This window comes from Hyperolius riggenbachi, chromosome 1, assembly GCF_040937935.1.
Source record: "Hyperolius riggenbachi isolate aHypRig1 chromosome 1, aHypRig1.pri, whole genome shotgun sequence".
Taxonomy (NCBI): domain Eukaryota; kingdom Metazoa; phylum Chordata; class Amphibia; order Anura; family Hyperoliidae; genus Hyperolius; species Hyperolius riggenbachi.
This window is the reverse complement of record NC_090646.1, coordinates 597,618,605-597,634,158: the sequence shown is the minus strand read 5'-3', so window position 1 is coordinate 597,634,158 and position 15,554 is coordinate 597,618,605. Positions and strand designations below refer to the sequence as shown.

At 46.7% G+C, this 15,554-nt stretch overlaps 1 protein-coding gene across 1 annotated transcript in view; it reads left to right on the top strand.

The window, feature by feature from the left end:
- ITGA2 (integrin subunit alpha 2) overlaps positions 1 to 15,554 on the top strand; it is a 192,287-nt gene that overhangs the window by 166,182 nt on the left and 10,551 nt on the right. The window contains exons 24-28 of the mRNA XM_068249456.1: positions 1,306 to 1,408; positions 3,500 to 3,610; positions 8,045 to 8,149; positions 10,110 to 10,223; positions 15,343 to 15,432. Coding sequence (XP_068105557.1) covers positions 1,306 to 1,408; positions 3,500 to 3,610; positions 8,045 to 8,149; positions 10,110 to 10,223; positions 15,343 to 15,432 — 523 coding nt within the window. The remainder of the gene's footprint in view (positions 1 to 1,305; positions 1,409 to 3,499; positions 3,611 to 8,044; positions 8,150 to 10,109; positions 10,224 to 15,342; positions 15,433 to 15,554) is intronic.

Below are 15,554 nucleotides of genomic sequence, written 5' to 3'. Positions count from 1 at the left end.
AGGCAAGTGGCCATGTGGCGCACGGCCACGCCCCCTCCCCTGCAACGCGCACATGGGCACAAAATGTGTGTGGCCATGACCCCAGCGCATGCCCGCCTAAGTCCATGACTGCTGCCCGAAGCCCTCTCGCATGCCGCACATGCACGTTAGACAGCTGGCACGGACACAGAGACACAGGAGGACGCAGGGACAGGGGAATTATTATATAGGATATATACAGTATAATAGTTACAAGTGCTTGCATCTTTCACTAATAGTAAGGGGAACAGAATTTAAAAAAACCCTGAACATTAGCCAATTGCTTCCTAAAGCTGTGAAGTCATTACGGAACAATCTAAGTGAAGAAGTGAAGGTTAGCTAGCCGGGTCTCCAGAAACATCTCCTTTGGGGAAATGTTTACTTAACAAATACCATTGCCTTCACGTTTCGGGAAAATGACTGGGAAATTGCTGCAATGTGAGGTACTTGTCATTCACCAACACGCTCGGGAGAGTATTAGCTCACCCCATAATGCATATATTTTTAAGCGATATTCAATTAGCACAAGTAATGTGTGTTTAACCAGTTGAGACTATTGTGAATGTGAGTTTCTTGGTGCTTATTTCATCTCATGCCAAGGTGCTCAGTCTTGTAGGTAAGAGCTCTGAGGGCACCATGTGAGATGAGGAAATCTTGTATGAAATCCTCTTGAGCCTACATTTGCAGAACTCTACTCCCTGCATAACCTCACATCAATTTACAATGTGACGTCAAAGATTAAAAATGTATTTTAGCTCTCAATAGTAGAGAGAGAAACCAAGCAGCTTGGGGTGACCCAAACCACTAAGAATGTATGGGGGCTAAAAGAGACCAAAAAAGCCCTCCTACTAAAAAGCAATGCTAGGTGAAATTTGCCTTCTTAAAACAGAAGGAAACGTGCTTCAGCTTTAAGTGAACATTTGTGGTTACCCACAATGCATCACTACTGAATATGCAAATTATCTCTTTATATCCCTGAAAGCCAGGCTAGCATCCAGAACCGCTGGTGTATAGCATGCCTATAGCTTTACATTTTACACAGCCACATCAACCCCACATGTAGACAGCCAGTTTATATTATATGAGGTGATAATTTACTCACGCTCCTTCTAAGTAACGGCCACTCCACTCCACTGAACCCGCCCTGAGCCCCAGCAAGTCCAGTGGCTTTCAAGGACGTGATTCCTGCATTTTGATAGGCTGCCTGTCACTTGATGAATCAAGCCCAGTATAAATTAGTTACAGATGACTGCAGATGGTCGGTTTTATAATATGATTTACCGTTAGGTCTACCAACATCAACTTCTATGAGGTCTTCTCTGGGGCCAATGTTCCAGCGCTGGTAAATCGTTTTGATGAAATCGGGCCAGAATATAACTTCACAGTGAAGGTAAGAACAGCTAGAAGACTGTAATGTCGCTATACTAACGTGAAATGTCCTTTCTCACCCTAGGAATGGTCAATGAGATACTAATAATTATGAATTAATCTCACACTTATAATAAAGTGTAAGTCGGCTCTGAGTAACAAGACAAACGTGTAGTATGTTCAGTGGCGTAGCAACAGGGGGTGCAAAGGTAATGACCAGAAGCGCACGGAAGGGGTTGTTCCGGGTGTACAGAACACCCCCCTGCACCAAAACCGGAAGTCAGAGACTATTCGCAAATGTCTCCTCTAAATCTGAGCAGCGGCAGCCACAGATGCGCAGCTGCCGCCTGCTCATATCTGTGTGCGGGGCGAGGAGGACTCTGACTAGAGCGGGGGGCCCAGAGCAGATGCATTAACTTATCGGCAGCGGCGACGCCGGCCGGTGATGGCGTCCCACTGGTCTCCATGGCTACCTTCCGGATGACGTGACGTCACCACGCCATGCAGCGGCCGGCCCGCGCTCCTCCCCTGGCCATGATTGGACACTTCAAGTCCAGACCGTGGAGAGGCTGCCTGGAGAACAGTGAGGCTCGTTTGGAGTAGTGATGCGAGCGTGCGGTCTCAGTCCCCTCAGGCAAGTGCAGCAGCCCGCCGGGTGGAATGTTTGGAAGCCAGCCATTCTGGCTACATATACTGGGACATATCCCCCTGCTGGCTACATATACAGTCTGGGCACATATCCCCCTGGCTACATATACTGCCCCCCCCTGGCTACATATACTGGGGACAATATACCCCCTGGCTACATATACTGGGGGCATATACCCCCTGGCTACATATACTGGGGACATATACCTATCTAACCTATACTGAGGGCATATACCTATCTAACCTATACTGGGGCCATATTCCTATCTAAGCTATACTGGGGCCATATTCCTATCAAAGCTATACTGGGGGACATATACCTATCTAAGCTATACTGGGGGACATATACCTATCTAAGCTATACTGGGGGACACATACCTATCTAAGCTATACTGGGGGACACATACCTATCTAATCTATACTGGGGCATATACCTATCTAAGCTATACTGGGGGACATATACCTATCTAATCTATACTGGGGCATATACCTATCTAATCTATACTGGGGGGAGTGCAATTTGGCCTAGAAACTGCTAGTATTTGGCTCCACCCACACCATGTTTTGGCCACGCCCACACGCCACTTTCAGGAACCCCCCCCCCCCTTGGAAATCCTGGATTTGCCCCTGATGACCACTCCAGGGCCCCTGGAACACAGAAGCCCAATATGGGCCTTCATTTAACCGCTTTATTAGCTCTTTATTGGCGCTATGCTGGTAATGATCACCTCTATATGTGCTTTGGTTATCTGTAACCAGGGCCGGATTTACCATAAGGCACTGTAGGCGCATGCCTACAGGTGCCTTATGTGGTAGAGGTGGCTCCACTCCCTTCCTGTATGTCCCCTCTCCCAGCAGAGTGTAGTCACACCCCCAATTGTGTGTAGCCTGTTTTGTAAGGTAACTAGGTTCATATATATAATTATTATTATTTTTTTTGTATTATTAAAGTAGAGGGGGGCCGTGTCCAAGATTTGGCTGGGCAGGCCCACTCTTTGAATTACACCGCTGCTAGGTTCATGTACATTTAGCTCTTTATGTGATATAATTGGGATTGGGGGTGTGGCCTGTGTTAAGGGGCGGGGTGAAGTGTAAATCCAGCCCTGTGTGTAGCCATTAATAGACTGTTCTCCTCCCCAGGCTACACCTCTCTGATGCTGCAGCTGTGCTTGGCTGGTTTTGGTGCTCCATATCAATTGTTCAGTATAGAGCACTTGGGGGGGGGGGGGGGGGCGCTATGTTAAACTTGCACTGGGGCCCAGAATGGCTAAACTCCAGGCTACATACAATGTGCATTCAATTGACATGTAAGCCAGAATTATCAGCATCTTGTTGATCAGTTCTAGTGATGGTGTATTCTAATTCCTTGTAATATATTACTTTTTACATTTTTCTATGTATAACTTGTGTGGTTTTTTTTATATTTTATATTTCATGTAATATATTCTGTGCTTTTTTTCTTCAGATCAGCACAGGAACCACACCAGTGACAACGGCCTTCATAACCATCAATGTGCCAGAGTTCACCAAGGGGGACAACCCGCTGATGTACATCACCTCACTTGAGACAGACCAGGTAACCGTGGGTGACTGACGCTTGGGACGTTGCTGTATTCTGACCAGCAAATATCAAGAGAGATAATAGACCGTTTTAAAAATGTGTACTACATTGCAGGGCCCTGTAAACACTTAGGGCTGGTTTCCATATAGAGTGCTTTTATGCGTGCTTATGGAAACGCGATCGCAGTGACAGCAGACAGTGACAGTGACAGCAGACAGTGCATAGACAGCACTGTCTGGCATTTCCATTCATGCACTGCCATTCGCCACTGAATCGCTACGCATGGTTTGCTGCATTTCGGAGCGTTTCAGCTCGTGATCCCATTCAGTATGATGATTGGGATCGCAAGCCCCGCCCCCGGCAGGAGTGACATGCTCATGGGGCTCTGCGCTGCATAGAAATAAGGCCTCAGGGTCCTGCACGACTGAAAATGCGGTGCCTTGTGTTCATAATTTTCACTTATTGTGGAGCGCAGGTTTTCGCCGCGATTATGTGTGCAATTGCCGACTTGAAAACAGATTAAAAAAAAAGGCATAAGAAGTTTTTCATAATGGTGATTGCAAAGCAATCTCATACCACTGCGTTTTCTATGCGATTTGCATGTGCTTTCATTAATTTAACCTAGTCACAAGCACGCACTATATTTGTGATTGGGTTTAATACGGAGCGCACCACTCTCACGGTGCTCCTGCGATCATCAAAACGCATGCGCTACGAAAATGCAGATCGAAATGCATGCATTGTAGAAGGGCCCTTAGAGCTCTTTCACACTAGAGCCCGTTTCCTGCGTTTTGACGCAAAGTCGAAACTTGGCGTTAACCAAGGTAAGATGGAAGTCCATAGAATTTCATTTTACCTTTCACACCCGATGCTGCGTTTCGCTATGTTGCGGTTCGACGCACCTGGGAGCTTTTAATAGTCGGGAGGCGGCATTTTCCCGTCAGGTGAATGAATAGCTACCGCCGCTGATTGCGTCGCACCGCAGCATCCCGACGACACGCCGCATGCTATTCAACACGTGCAGGAGAACGGCTCCTGCACGTGTTCTAGATGTGAAAGAGCCCTTAGGGTTGTTTTCCCCTAGTAGCGTTTTGTGATCCAGCTCTGATCGCTTTCAGATCGCTAGGTCATGCTTTAACTGATGGAAATCCTGCTTCATTCTTCTTGTGTTTACGCTCATGTAGAAAGTATAAGAGTGCAGGAGGATCACAGGAGGCACTGTAGTGACATATAGTAGAATGTAGTAAAGTATTCAGGACTTGCACTTTTACGGTCATTTTTCTGGTTTCCGCATTAGAAACACTTTCTATAGCTATGTATCGCTGTATATTGGTATGTAGTCCTGCCCTCCCAGTGATGCTTAGCCTAGGCTGTTTAGTTATGCAGAACTCTCCTCACAAAGCCTTCTGGCAGACCAGGCATTATCTCCCCTAGCTTCGTAATACTCAGTAAACCAGCATTCCGCAGAGCTGTACCTGACAGCACTAAAGATATATCCATCTGTGATTAGTTTCAGAATGTAAATCTGGGTGAGGAAAGATTGTTAATGAGCAAATGGGCTACATAGTTTACAAATGAATACTGCAGAAAAAAAAAAGCAATTTTATTTTTGTTATATTACGTTACAGTTCTTCTTTAATACTAAATGGGAACCTGTCGATTCATTATCCAGCAGCAACCTAAGTAAACCTGTCCTTAACCTCCCTAGCGTTCTGGACGAGCTAGGCTCGTGCAGAGGCGCCGGAGGCCACCGCTCAGACCCTGCTGGGCTGATTTTAATCATTTTTTTTAAACACGCAGCACTTTGCTTGCTGCGTGTCCTACCCATTCGCCGCCGCTCACCGCCGATCCGCCGCTACCCAACGCGAAAGAGCCCCCCCCGCAGACCCCGTGCGCAGCCTGGCCAATCGCCGCCAGGCTGCGCTTTGGGGTGGATCGGGAGTCCCTGTGACATCATGACGTCGATGACTTCATTCTGTTTGTCGCCATGGCGACGGGGGAAGCCCTCAAGGAAATCCCGTTCAGAACGGGATTTCCTGACGAGCATAGGCGCCGGCGGCGATCAGAGGGGTGGGAGGGATACGGCAGGGAGGGGGGGTATCATGTAGCTAGCACTAGGCTAGCTACATGATTAAAAAAAAAATTAGGTATAAAAAGCCATGCGCAGCCTAATCAAAACGCCCAGCAGGTTAAACCTGCTTACTTCTGATTTAATAGATCACTCCATAGGGGTGTGTGAGTAAAATTTCACAAAATGTAAAACAAAAACAAAAAGTATCTCATCTTGTATGGGGGGAGGGGCTAAGCTGCGGCTGGGAGGGTCAACTTACCCATGTCACCGCCTTTTGCTATTCTGATGTACGCTGCTCACATGTATGGATTTTCAGCGGCGGGGCTTTTTGGTGCAGGTTGACGGCTCACCCTGGTACCGGGTGTTCCCCAAATTACCTGTGCGTGGGACCCAGACTATAGCATTACTGCTATAGCCGCACAGCAGGTGCCAAAAAGCTCTGCTTTGCGCTGCTCTCCATTTTCCCGACACTTCCACCTTCACAGCCGATAGTTGGAAAGATGCTGTGCAGTGCTGCAATGGGAGGCGGTGACATGGGTAGTTAGCCCTCTCTGCTGCAGCCCACATGCGCCCATACGCACACACACACACACACGCGCACGCACGCACGCACGCACACACACACAAAACTGGTCCATCTGAAAATGGCGCCTGAGAATAATGGCGCACGGTGTTGCCGCTAATCCGTTTGTCGCTTATCGCTATTTAACGTTAAAGCTTTATCATTATTTAGCGTTAACACACAGAACCCTCTCTGTACCTATCCCTAACCCTTAAACCCCCCCCCCCCTGGTGGTGCCTAACCCTAACCACCCCCCTGGTGGTGCCTAACCCTAAGACCCCCCCTAGTGGTGCCTAACCCTAAGACCCCCCCTAGTGGTGCCTAACCCTAACACCCCCCTGGTGGTGCCTAATCCTAAGACCCGCCCAGTGGTGCCTAACCCTAAATCTCCCCTGGTGGTGCCTAACCCTAAGACCCCCCCTGGTGGTGCCTAACCCTAACCACTCCCCTGGTGGTGCCTAACCACCCCCCTGGTGGTGCCTAACCCTAAGACCCCCCTAGTAGGGCCTAACCCCAAGACCCCCCTGGTGGTGCCTAATCCTAAGACCCCCCCCCGGTGGTGCCTAACCCTAAGCACTCCCCTGGTGGTGCCTAACCCTAACCACCCCCCTGGTGGTGCCTAGCCCTAAGATCCCCCTAGTGGTGCCTAACCCTAAGACCCCCTGGTGGTGCCTAATCCTAAGACCCCCCCCCCCCCCCCCCGGTGGTGCCTAACCCTAACCACCCCCCTTGGTGGTGTCTAACCCTAAGACCTCCCTGGTGGTGCCTAACCCTAAATCTCCCCTGGTGGTGCCTAACCCTAACCTTGACAGTGTTACACTAAATCCATTCACCGTTTTGCAGTTAAATAACATCTGCAGTTTGGCTTATGTAGGTCACTATTAATAAATAATGTTACTGTGCACAATAACGTCTGCTGTTTGGCATATGAATGGCGCTATTGATAAATAACGTTACTGTGTGCCGTTTTTCTTCTTTTTTACCTGTGCGCCATTATTATGCAGTACTAACGATAAATAGCGATAAGCGTATCTTTTTAATACAGCGCCATTTGTATGCATAGGCGCTGTGCGCCATTTTTCACTGATCCGCACAAAACACATACACACACACACACCTCTATGCTCGGAATCCTACCTAATAAAACCTAAGTGTCTCTGCGTCCTGACCCTGTGTGTGTGTGTCCGTGCGTTTGTGCTACTGCGCTTGTGCCGCACGGACAGCCGATGGGACAGCAGCAGGATGGGCCAGGGTGCCGGCCGGGCGGGTGTGCACGGTGAGTATGTGGGCATGTGTGTGCACGTGGCGATGACTGACCTAGAGCCCGTTTTCAAACGGGCTAAGGTCAAGCGTTGTGAATATAAATGTTATCACTGTAGGTTGCAGTTACAACGGTGTGACGTGTCCCTCAAGTTGTTTCCAGAGGTTACAGATTAATGTCACATAGTCCTCCAAGGCCCTACTACATTAAGATGTAGAGAGGAGATCGAGAGCTGTAGCTGGCAGAATCATTATCCTTTTCCGTTGTAAAAACTGAACGCCCCACTTCATCTGAAGCCCTTCTTTCCAGTGACCTGCTGTCGAAAATATTTTGGAAGTGTCTTGTTGTTGCACTGCGCCGTGAAAGACATCTGCAGTAGCAACTACTTCAGCCTGTAATTGCTCGGAACGGAATAGCCAGCCAATGCTCTCTGCTGCTAAGAGTCTCTTCAACAAACACTGGCTTCAAGCAAATCTCTAACTGGGACCTGCTGTTGCTGGAGAGGTCATTTATGAGGCTATAAAATGCTTTTCTTTTTTTTATATTTCTTTCTAGGCTAATGGAATTACTTGCAGTGCCAACACTAATCCCCTTCAGATAGGGAAGAAAGAATATGCACCTTCATTCAAAGAAGAGAACTTCAGGGGTATCCGTGAATTAGTAAGTTTAATTCTTCATTGTTTACCTTACAAGTTATCTTTCTGTCTTTCCTAAACGAAACCTGTGACCACAAAAAAAAAGTTTCACTTATTTGGGGCTTCGGCCAGCCCCCCCGCAGCCACCCTCTGCCAACGCCGTCACAGAACGAGCCTCCAGTCCCCCGCTGCAGCTCAGTTTCGCTGTCGCCAACTTGAAAGTTGATGGCGACTGCATCTGCCCGGCCCTGGCCGCAAGCGTTCTCGTGTGGCCAGAGTCATGCAGGTCCAGTGGCCTGTGACAGGCACAGTCACCGAGAGCGAAACTGAGCTACAGCAAGGGACCGGAGGATCATTCAGTCACGCCGCAGAGGGCGGCTGCAGGAGGCTGGCCGAAGGTAAGAGAAAATCTTTTTTTTTAAAGTTATTACAGGTTTCTTTTAATGTTGGATTTGAAAGCTCCCTTATCTCCTAGGGGGTGTCCAAAGTCCGACCCGAGGGCCAAACGTGGCCCACCGAGCCTTTTTTAGTGGCCCTCAAAGCGTCTGTGAGATTGTAATTACATGTGACCTGTAGGCCATTGCTGCGGTGTCACATGCATCTACTGTGGGTGGAGCTATTTTATCTGTACAACCTGCAGCAAAATGAGGTATTTCTAATACTTCCAAAGGTGGCCAATCAAACCTATTGATGAAGCTCTATTACTAAATCAGATTTTCACATAGTCCTGATTAAAAAATAATAAAACAAATTAAAATCTCTTATTTTAACCTTATAGATAAAAATAAACATTAATCACACTACATTCCATTTAAAGAGAACCCGAGGGGGCATTAAAAAAGTAAAAAAAAAGACCCCCAAACTATCTGCTCCACTACCTGCGTCAATCTGCGCCGATCCACGCCGCTCTCCGTGGCCCCATTCATCCTCCGCAGCCGGTGTAACGTCCGATTACTGGCAAAGGAAATCCAAGGTGGCCGTGACCCGGAAGTACCTCCTGGGTCACGGCTTCGCTGTGATTGGAGGAAGCTAGCGGGGAGCAAGGTGATTGAGGCGGGGGAGCGAGGCAGGGGGAGCAAAGTGATTGATGGCTGAAAGGGGCAAAAGGAGACCAGCGACAGATTTCGCGAGCTTTGAGGGGGGACAGCAGAGCACAGGGGGGATGGAGAGGCACCAGAAGGACACAGAGGCATGTCATTGGCCAGAAAACATGCCTCTGTGTTCTATAATCTATATACAATCCACCTCAAGTACTCTTTAAAGGATACCCAAGGTGACATGTGACATGATGAGATAGACATGTGTATGTACAGCGCCAAGCACGCAAATAACTAGGCTGTGTTCCTTTTTTTCTTTCTCTGCCTGAAAGTGTTAAATATCAGGTATGTAAGTGGCTGACTCAGTCCTGACTCAGACAGGAAGTAACTACAGTGTGACCCTCACTGATAAGAAATTCAAACTATGAAACACTTTCCTAGCAGAAAATGGCTTCTGAGAGCAGGAAAGCCAATGGTTCATAGATTTTAGCTCTGGCACACTTCAATGAATGTGTCATTGAGCAAAAACAATAAAACCATTAAAACTTCAAAACTGTGGGATATCTTAAAAAGTCACTTTTTAGGAGAAGGGAGATGGATACAATCGTTTATTTCATTAGTTTATTTTCACCTCAGGTGTCCTTTATAATCCAATAATAATCCAAACATTTGTATAGCGCTTTTCTCCTGTCAGACTCAAAGCGCTCAAGAGCTGCAGCCACTGGGACTCACTCAAGAGGCCACCCTGCAGTGTTAGGGAGTCTTGCCTTGAACTCCTTACTGAATAGGTACTGACCCTAGCCAGGATTCAAACCCTGGTCTCCCATGTCAAAGGCAGTGCCCTTAACCAGCACACTATCCAGTCCTTTAAGTATATGTTCCAGGATCTATCTGACTGCTATACATTACATGGACCTGTAATAACCATTGTTCCATGTCTTTTTACAGAACTGTGAAAACACAAGATGCAGCACACTTAAGTGTGTGATTAAAGATCTGCAGCTTAGAGAAGATTACTTGGTGAATGTATCTACCAGAATATGGAATGGGACCTTTGCAGCAGTGAGTACTGCAATCGTATGGGGTCTATTTATTAAGGGGTGAACAGGCGGTTACCCAGAAAAATAGCATTATCTCAGTGAGGTGGTATCCTTGGTATCAGCAGGCACTACTTGCTTTAGGTGGCAGCAGTAACTTAACCACTTAACCACTTAACCAATTCATCTGCAGATCAGATCCACCAGGATGGATTTTCAGATCTGCAGATCTGCAGATGAATGTCAGTTAAATCATGTGTGTATGATGATCTGCAGATCTCATAGACTATCATTGCAATTTGCAGGAATGGATTTTTGGCAGGAACAGATCTTTTGCAGATACTGATCTTTTGTGTCTGTACAGCATCTGTCTGTGCAGCATCTTGCCAAGATTTTTTCCTGATGTGGAGTTCAGCTCCATAGAAAAGACTGTGTAGAGTATGGCTCTTATACTACAGGAAGGGTGGTAAGATTGGTCTGTGATCTTTCATTTTCCAAAGACTATGGTCTGATGTCTGTATGTGGCCTTAGAGTGTGTGCTGCACAGCTGCAGTGCTGTTGCTGGGGCAAGGGCTTTACACAGTGATAAGCTCAGTGATTAACCCCTTCACTATCACTACACTATAGTTAAATCGTTCATTAGCTTGATTGATGTCTCATAGTGTGACAGTGAGGGCTCGTTCCCACTATCGCGATTCCGCATGCGTCCAATGCATGCGGATTCGCACATGTAATGCAAGTGGATGGGCCTGTTTCCACTGTAGCGTTGTTGAGGTGCGTTTTTTTCAGCGGTAAAAAAACGCACAAAAGAGCCAACGAATTCGCCTGCGAGTGGAATGCATGCGAATCGCCGCTAATGTATTTAATAGTAAAAACGCATGCGTTTGTTACATGCGTTTTTACCCACGATTTCGCGTGCGATTTCGCACCTTTTTCAATGTTATTTTGCCCTGGCAGTGTCATGCTTAATTTCGCATGGCACCCTGCCATGCGAAATCGCACGTGAAATCGCGGGTAAAAACGCATGTGGAAACGCATCCGCATGCGTTTTTACAAGCGTCGGAATGCCGGCGAAATCGCGTCTCAACAGTGGAAACAAGCCCTGAGAGTGTGTGCTGCACAGCTGCAGTGCTGCTGCTGGGCCAAGGGCTGTACACAGTGATAAGCTCAGTGATTAACCCCTTCACTATCGCTACACTATTGTTAATTCATTAATGTGTTAGTGTGCACTAGTGTCTTCTCCTCTGCTGTCTGACTGTCACTTGGCATGTGTCTCTTCGCACGTGGCACGTGTCACTTGGCACATGTCACTCGGCTTGTGGCACTTGGCACGTGTCACATGGCATGAAGTGCCACGTGACACGTGCCAAGCCAAGTGACAAGTGCCACGTAACACTTGGCAAGTGACACGTGCCAAGTGCCACGTGACAAGTGCCACGTGACACTTGGCAAGTGCCACGTGACACGTGCCATGTGCCACGTCCGGCAGGCTCCTGGCATATGTTACACCTGCTGCATTGCCCTGCTCCTGCTGCCTTTGCAGCTCCCACCGCCAGGCCAGGGTGCCACAGGCCACTGATACCACCTATATTTAATCCAAAACACAATTGCTGCATAATTTTTTGGAGGTGTCTTGGCTGAAAACTGTCATGTCCCAGTTGTGCGGTTGGACTTTGGACACAATGTGGGCTGTACGACCGCTGACTGGAACCTAGGCCTGATGTTAATTGACAGCCATTTTTTTAAAGTCCCCACATCATCAGTGTTCCCCTTTGCAAAATAATGATGATACATGCCTCATTTACCCTAAAAACACCTTTTAAAGCTATTTAAAGGGCACTTCCGGTTTTTCTATCCAGATATCCGAATAGCCCGGATATCCGCGGATAATGCAACCGGATATCCGCGTTCACGCGGATATCTAAAAGGCTGGATTCGGATATCAATTCGGATTTTAAAAAGCACTATCCGAGCAACACTGATCACCAGCCCACACTGCAGATGTACCTCTTTCTTTATAATTTGCCATAGTAATTTGCCATAGATTCCTCCTTATGCCCTAAAAGGGTACCTGAACTCACATGTGACATGATGAGATAAACGTATTTTTTTTTTTTTAAAAAAGTCAGTTGTTTATAGATTGTAGATTTGAACTGTGTCAAACTGTGTGAAAGAATGTGTCATTCAGCTGAGACAAAAAAAAAACATTAAACCATTTTTTTTAGCTTTTAAACAGAAAATAAAACTATAGGCATTTTTTTAATGATTTTTAAGCATAAGAGAATAGATATAACTGGTTATCTCATCAGTTCATTTTAAGTTCTATAGTGCTTAACTATAACTTCAAATAGTTTTGATTATCCAAATGACATCAGTTATACTACACCATCTACACCTTCCTAGCAGAAGGGCCATATGTAGGAGTTGGTGCTGCCTTCTCTGCAAATTCTCTGGTACAACAAGACTATACTTCTCATGATCCTTAGCTGTGACTTGCAACTGCAAAAACCCTTCTGAGACTACACCAGATAATGTAACCCACTTACTGCAGTTGAACGCTAGGTTCACACTCAGGTTGTATGCACAACAGTGAGTTACAGCCAGGGGCGTAGCAATAGGGGGTGCAGCGGTAGCGACCGCATCGGGACCCTTGGGCCAGAGGGGCCCCGAAGGGCCCTCCCTCAACTACAGTATTAGCTCTCTATTGGTCCTGTGCTCATAATAATCACTTCTATAGATACTTTGAATAGTGGTAATCATTAACAAACTGTTTCCCATCCCTTTCTTGCACCTCTGACTCTGTAGTTGCCATTGGCAGGTTTTGGTGCACCGTATCAATTGCTATGTATGAAGTGCTTGGGGGGGCCCCATTGTAAAACTTGCATCGGGGCCCACAGCTCCTTAGCTACGCCACTGGTTACAGCATATCCTGAGTGGATATGTTGTGCTCTGTTGCAGCGTCCGGTGAGTGTATTAACACTACTCACCACTGAGCATTCAGCCCGCCATTGCCACCATTTGAGTCCTCCTATCGCTGACACTTCTGCTGGGCTCTGGGACAAGCACCAGTAAGCTCAGCGCCCTGGTAGAAACATATGGTTACCATTGGGAATCCTACCAGGCAACAGGGAGGATTCTCATTGGTCCACCACTCAGTGAGCCAATGAATAAACCTCCCTGGAGCTAGAGAGAATTCCCATTGGTCTAGCCTTAGGGTTCTACTGGGACTCCGATACCACCGCTTGTTCCCGATCCCAGCAGCTGTCAGCGCAAGTGGGCGACCCGAATGGCAAACGAAAAAACAGAAGATGTGACGTGAGTAGATCCAAAATGGAGGAGAAAAACAGTTTAGTGTACACAGACACTGTCCATTCCCATTGGCTTGCACTGAATCCGTGAGCATCTGCAGCTTATGCGGGGTCTGAAAAATCGTGCTGGTTGGGAACATGCGGGAGGCACCTGCTCTGTTTTGCTCTGTTGGAATTGGTAAGTGTAAACAGATCTCGTGCTGGATTGGAGTGTTTATTAGCCCAGTGTGAACCAGCCCCATTACAGTTCAGTTAAAAACTCTGACATGGTTAAAGCACTTTGAGCACTGAGGCGTCCCGCGTGTCATGGTTCTTATATAACAATACAGCCTGTTGTGTGCCAGGAATGTATATCCAAGGTAACCGGATTTTGGCTGCTGTGCAAATAAGTGAAATCTGTGCTTGATGTGAAATGAGCCATAGGACAATTATTAAGATTTATTGAATTGCACGTTGGTTATGTAAGAAGCGTAAGACAATACTAGGAAAATGTAATGTGTGTAATGGTGTAATGTGAGAGGATATTTAGAGAAATTCCACTCATGCTGAACTGCAGAGGTGTGCACTGCCCAGTGATTATTACAGATTTATAGGAGCTTTGACAAGTTTAATCCACTAAATGGTAAAAACAATTCATTTCATGCTGAGAACCACAATGACATTGCTTGAGCATGACTTCAGGCTGCAATGTTAAAGAAAACCAGAGAGAAATAAAATTAAAAGATTTATACATACCTGGGGCTTCCTCCAGCCCCATTCGCACGTCGTCCTCAGCCTTCTCTATCAGCGATACCGGCTCTAGTAACTTCGGCCAGCCACGACCAGTCTGTGCAAGCACAGTGTGCTCCCGCCGTCTCTCTATGGCAGGGATTAGTACTGCGTCTGTGCAGTACTATTCTCCACTGGAGAGAGATGGAGAGAGCGCACTGAGCTTGTGCAGACTGGCTTCAACTGGCCGAAGTTACTGGACCCGGTATCGGCGATAGAGAAGACTGAGGACGTATGTATACATTTTTTAATATTATTTCTCTCTGGTGCACTTTAATTAAGCTTTGTGTAGGAGGTTTATTAGCTGTTCATGAATAAAATTCAGTTTTTAAAAGACTTCCCAATGTAAAAGTACTTAAAGCATACCTGTAGCCAGAAAAAAAAGTTAGATACCTTAGTATGGGGAAGCCTCTGAAAAGTCTGTAAATCTTCCGTTATTCCTCTTTTGGAACCCTTTTTACCATATTCGACATTAATGGCGAATATTGCTCGTGACCACGCTCCCCTCTGTGTATGAGCATGGCCGCCATGCATACAGCCTGCGCAGAAGCACTGAGCCACTGGTGTACACCTTTTTCCTCAGTGAACATTGTATCATGTGTACCAGGCATTAGGCTAGGTTCACACTGGCGGTAAAGTGGTCTGTTTCATTGAAAGGAACACAAAGGGCCATAACGGACTAATCAACATGTCAGTGGAGCTTATATTAAGTATAGGATCCATCACAACGTGCTGAAATGTCCGTTCTGTCCACTGCTCAGCAACGGAATGTAAAGTCCTGACCTGCATGATTTTTTTGGACGCAGGACTGAAGTCGAACATGTCATAGATAGCATGATATCTACAATATAGCCGATGCAATGGACACAACAGAACTACTGCGAACAAGAAGGTCAGGCCATGGATGGTGATAGTGGATCCGATGTCACAGACTACGGCACAAAGCCATCATGGTGTAAACCCAGTTTTAGTGACAGCGATAGATGTACTCTGGAAACTGCAGTAGAAGGCATCAGTCCTATATAAATGCATAACCTCATAAGTGTTTTTGTTTTCCTTTACTTTCAGTCGACCTTCCAGGCGTTGGAATTGGTAGCAAGTGCAAAACTTCAAATACCCAACACGGAATTATTTGTTGTCAGCAATGATAATTTACTGGTAAGAATCTAATGAAGGTAACTCACCTGAATGGGTTGCAGGGTATCTATTCAAGTTCTGTAGAAGTGGATTCGCCAACATTTTGTGTAGTGGGCCCAAAAGAACTTGAAATCTCTCTACTG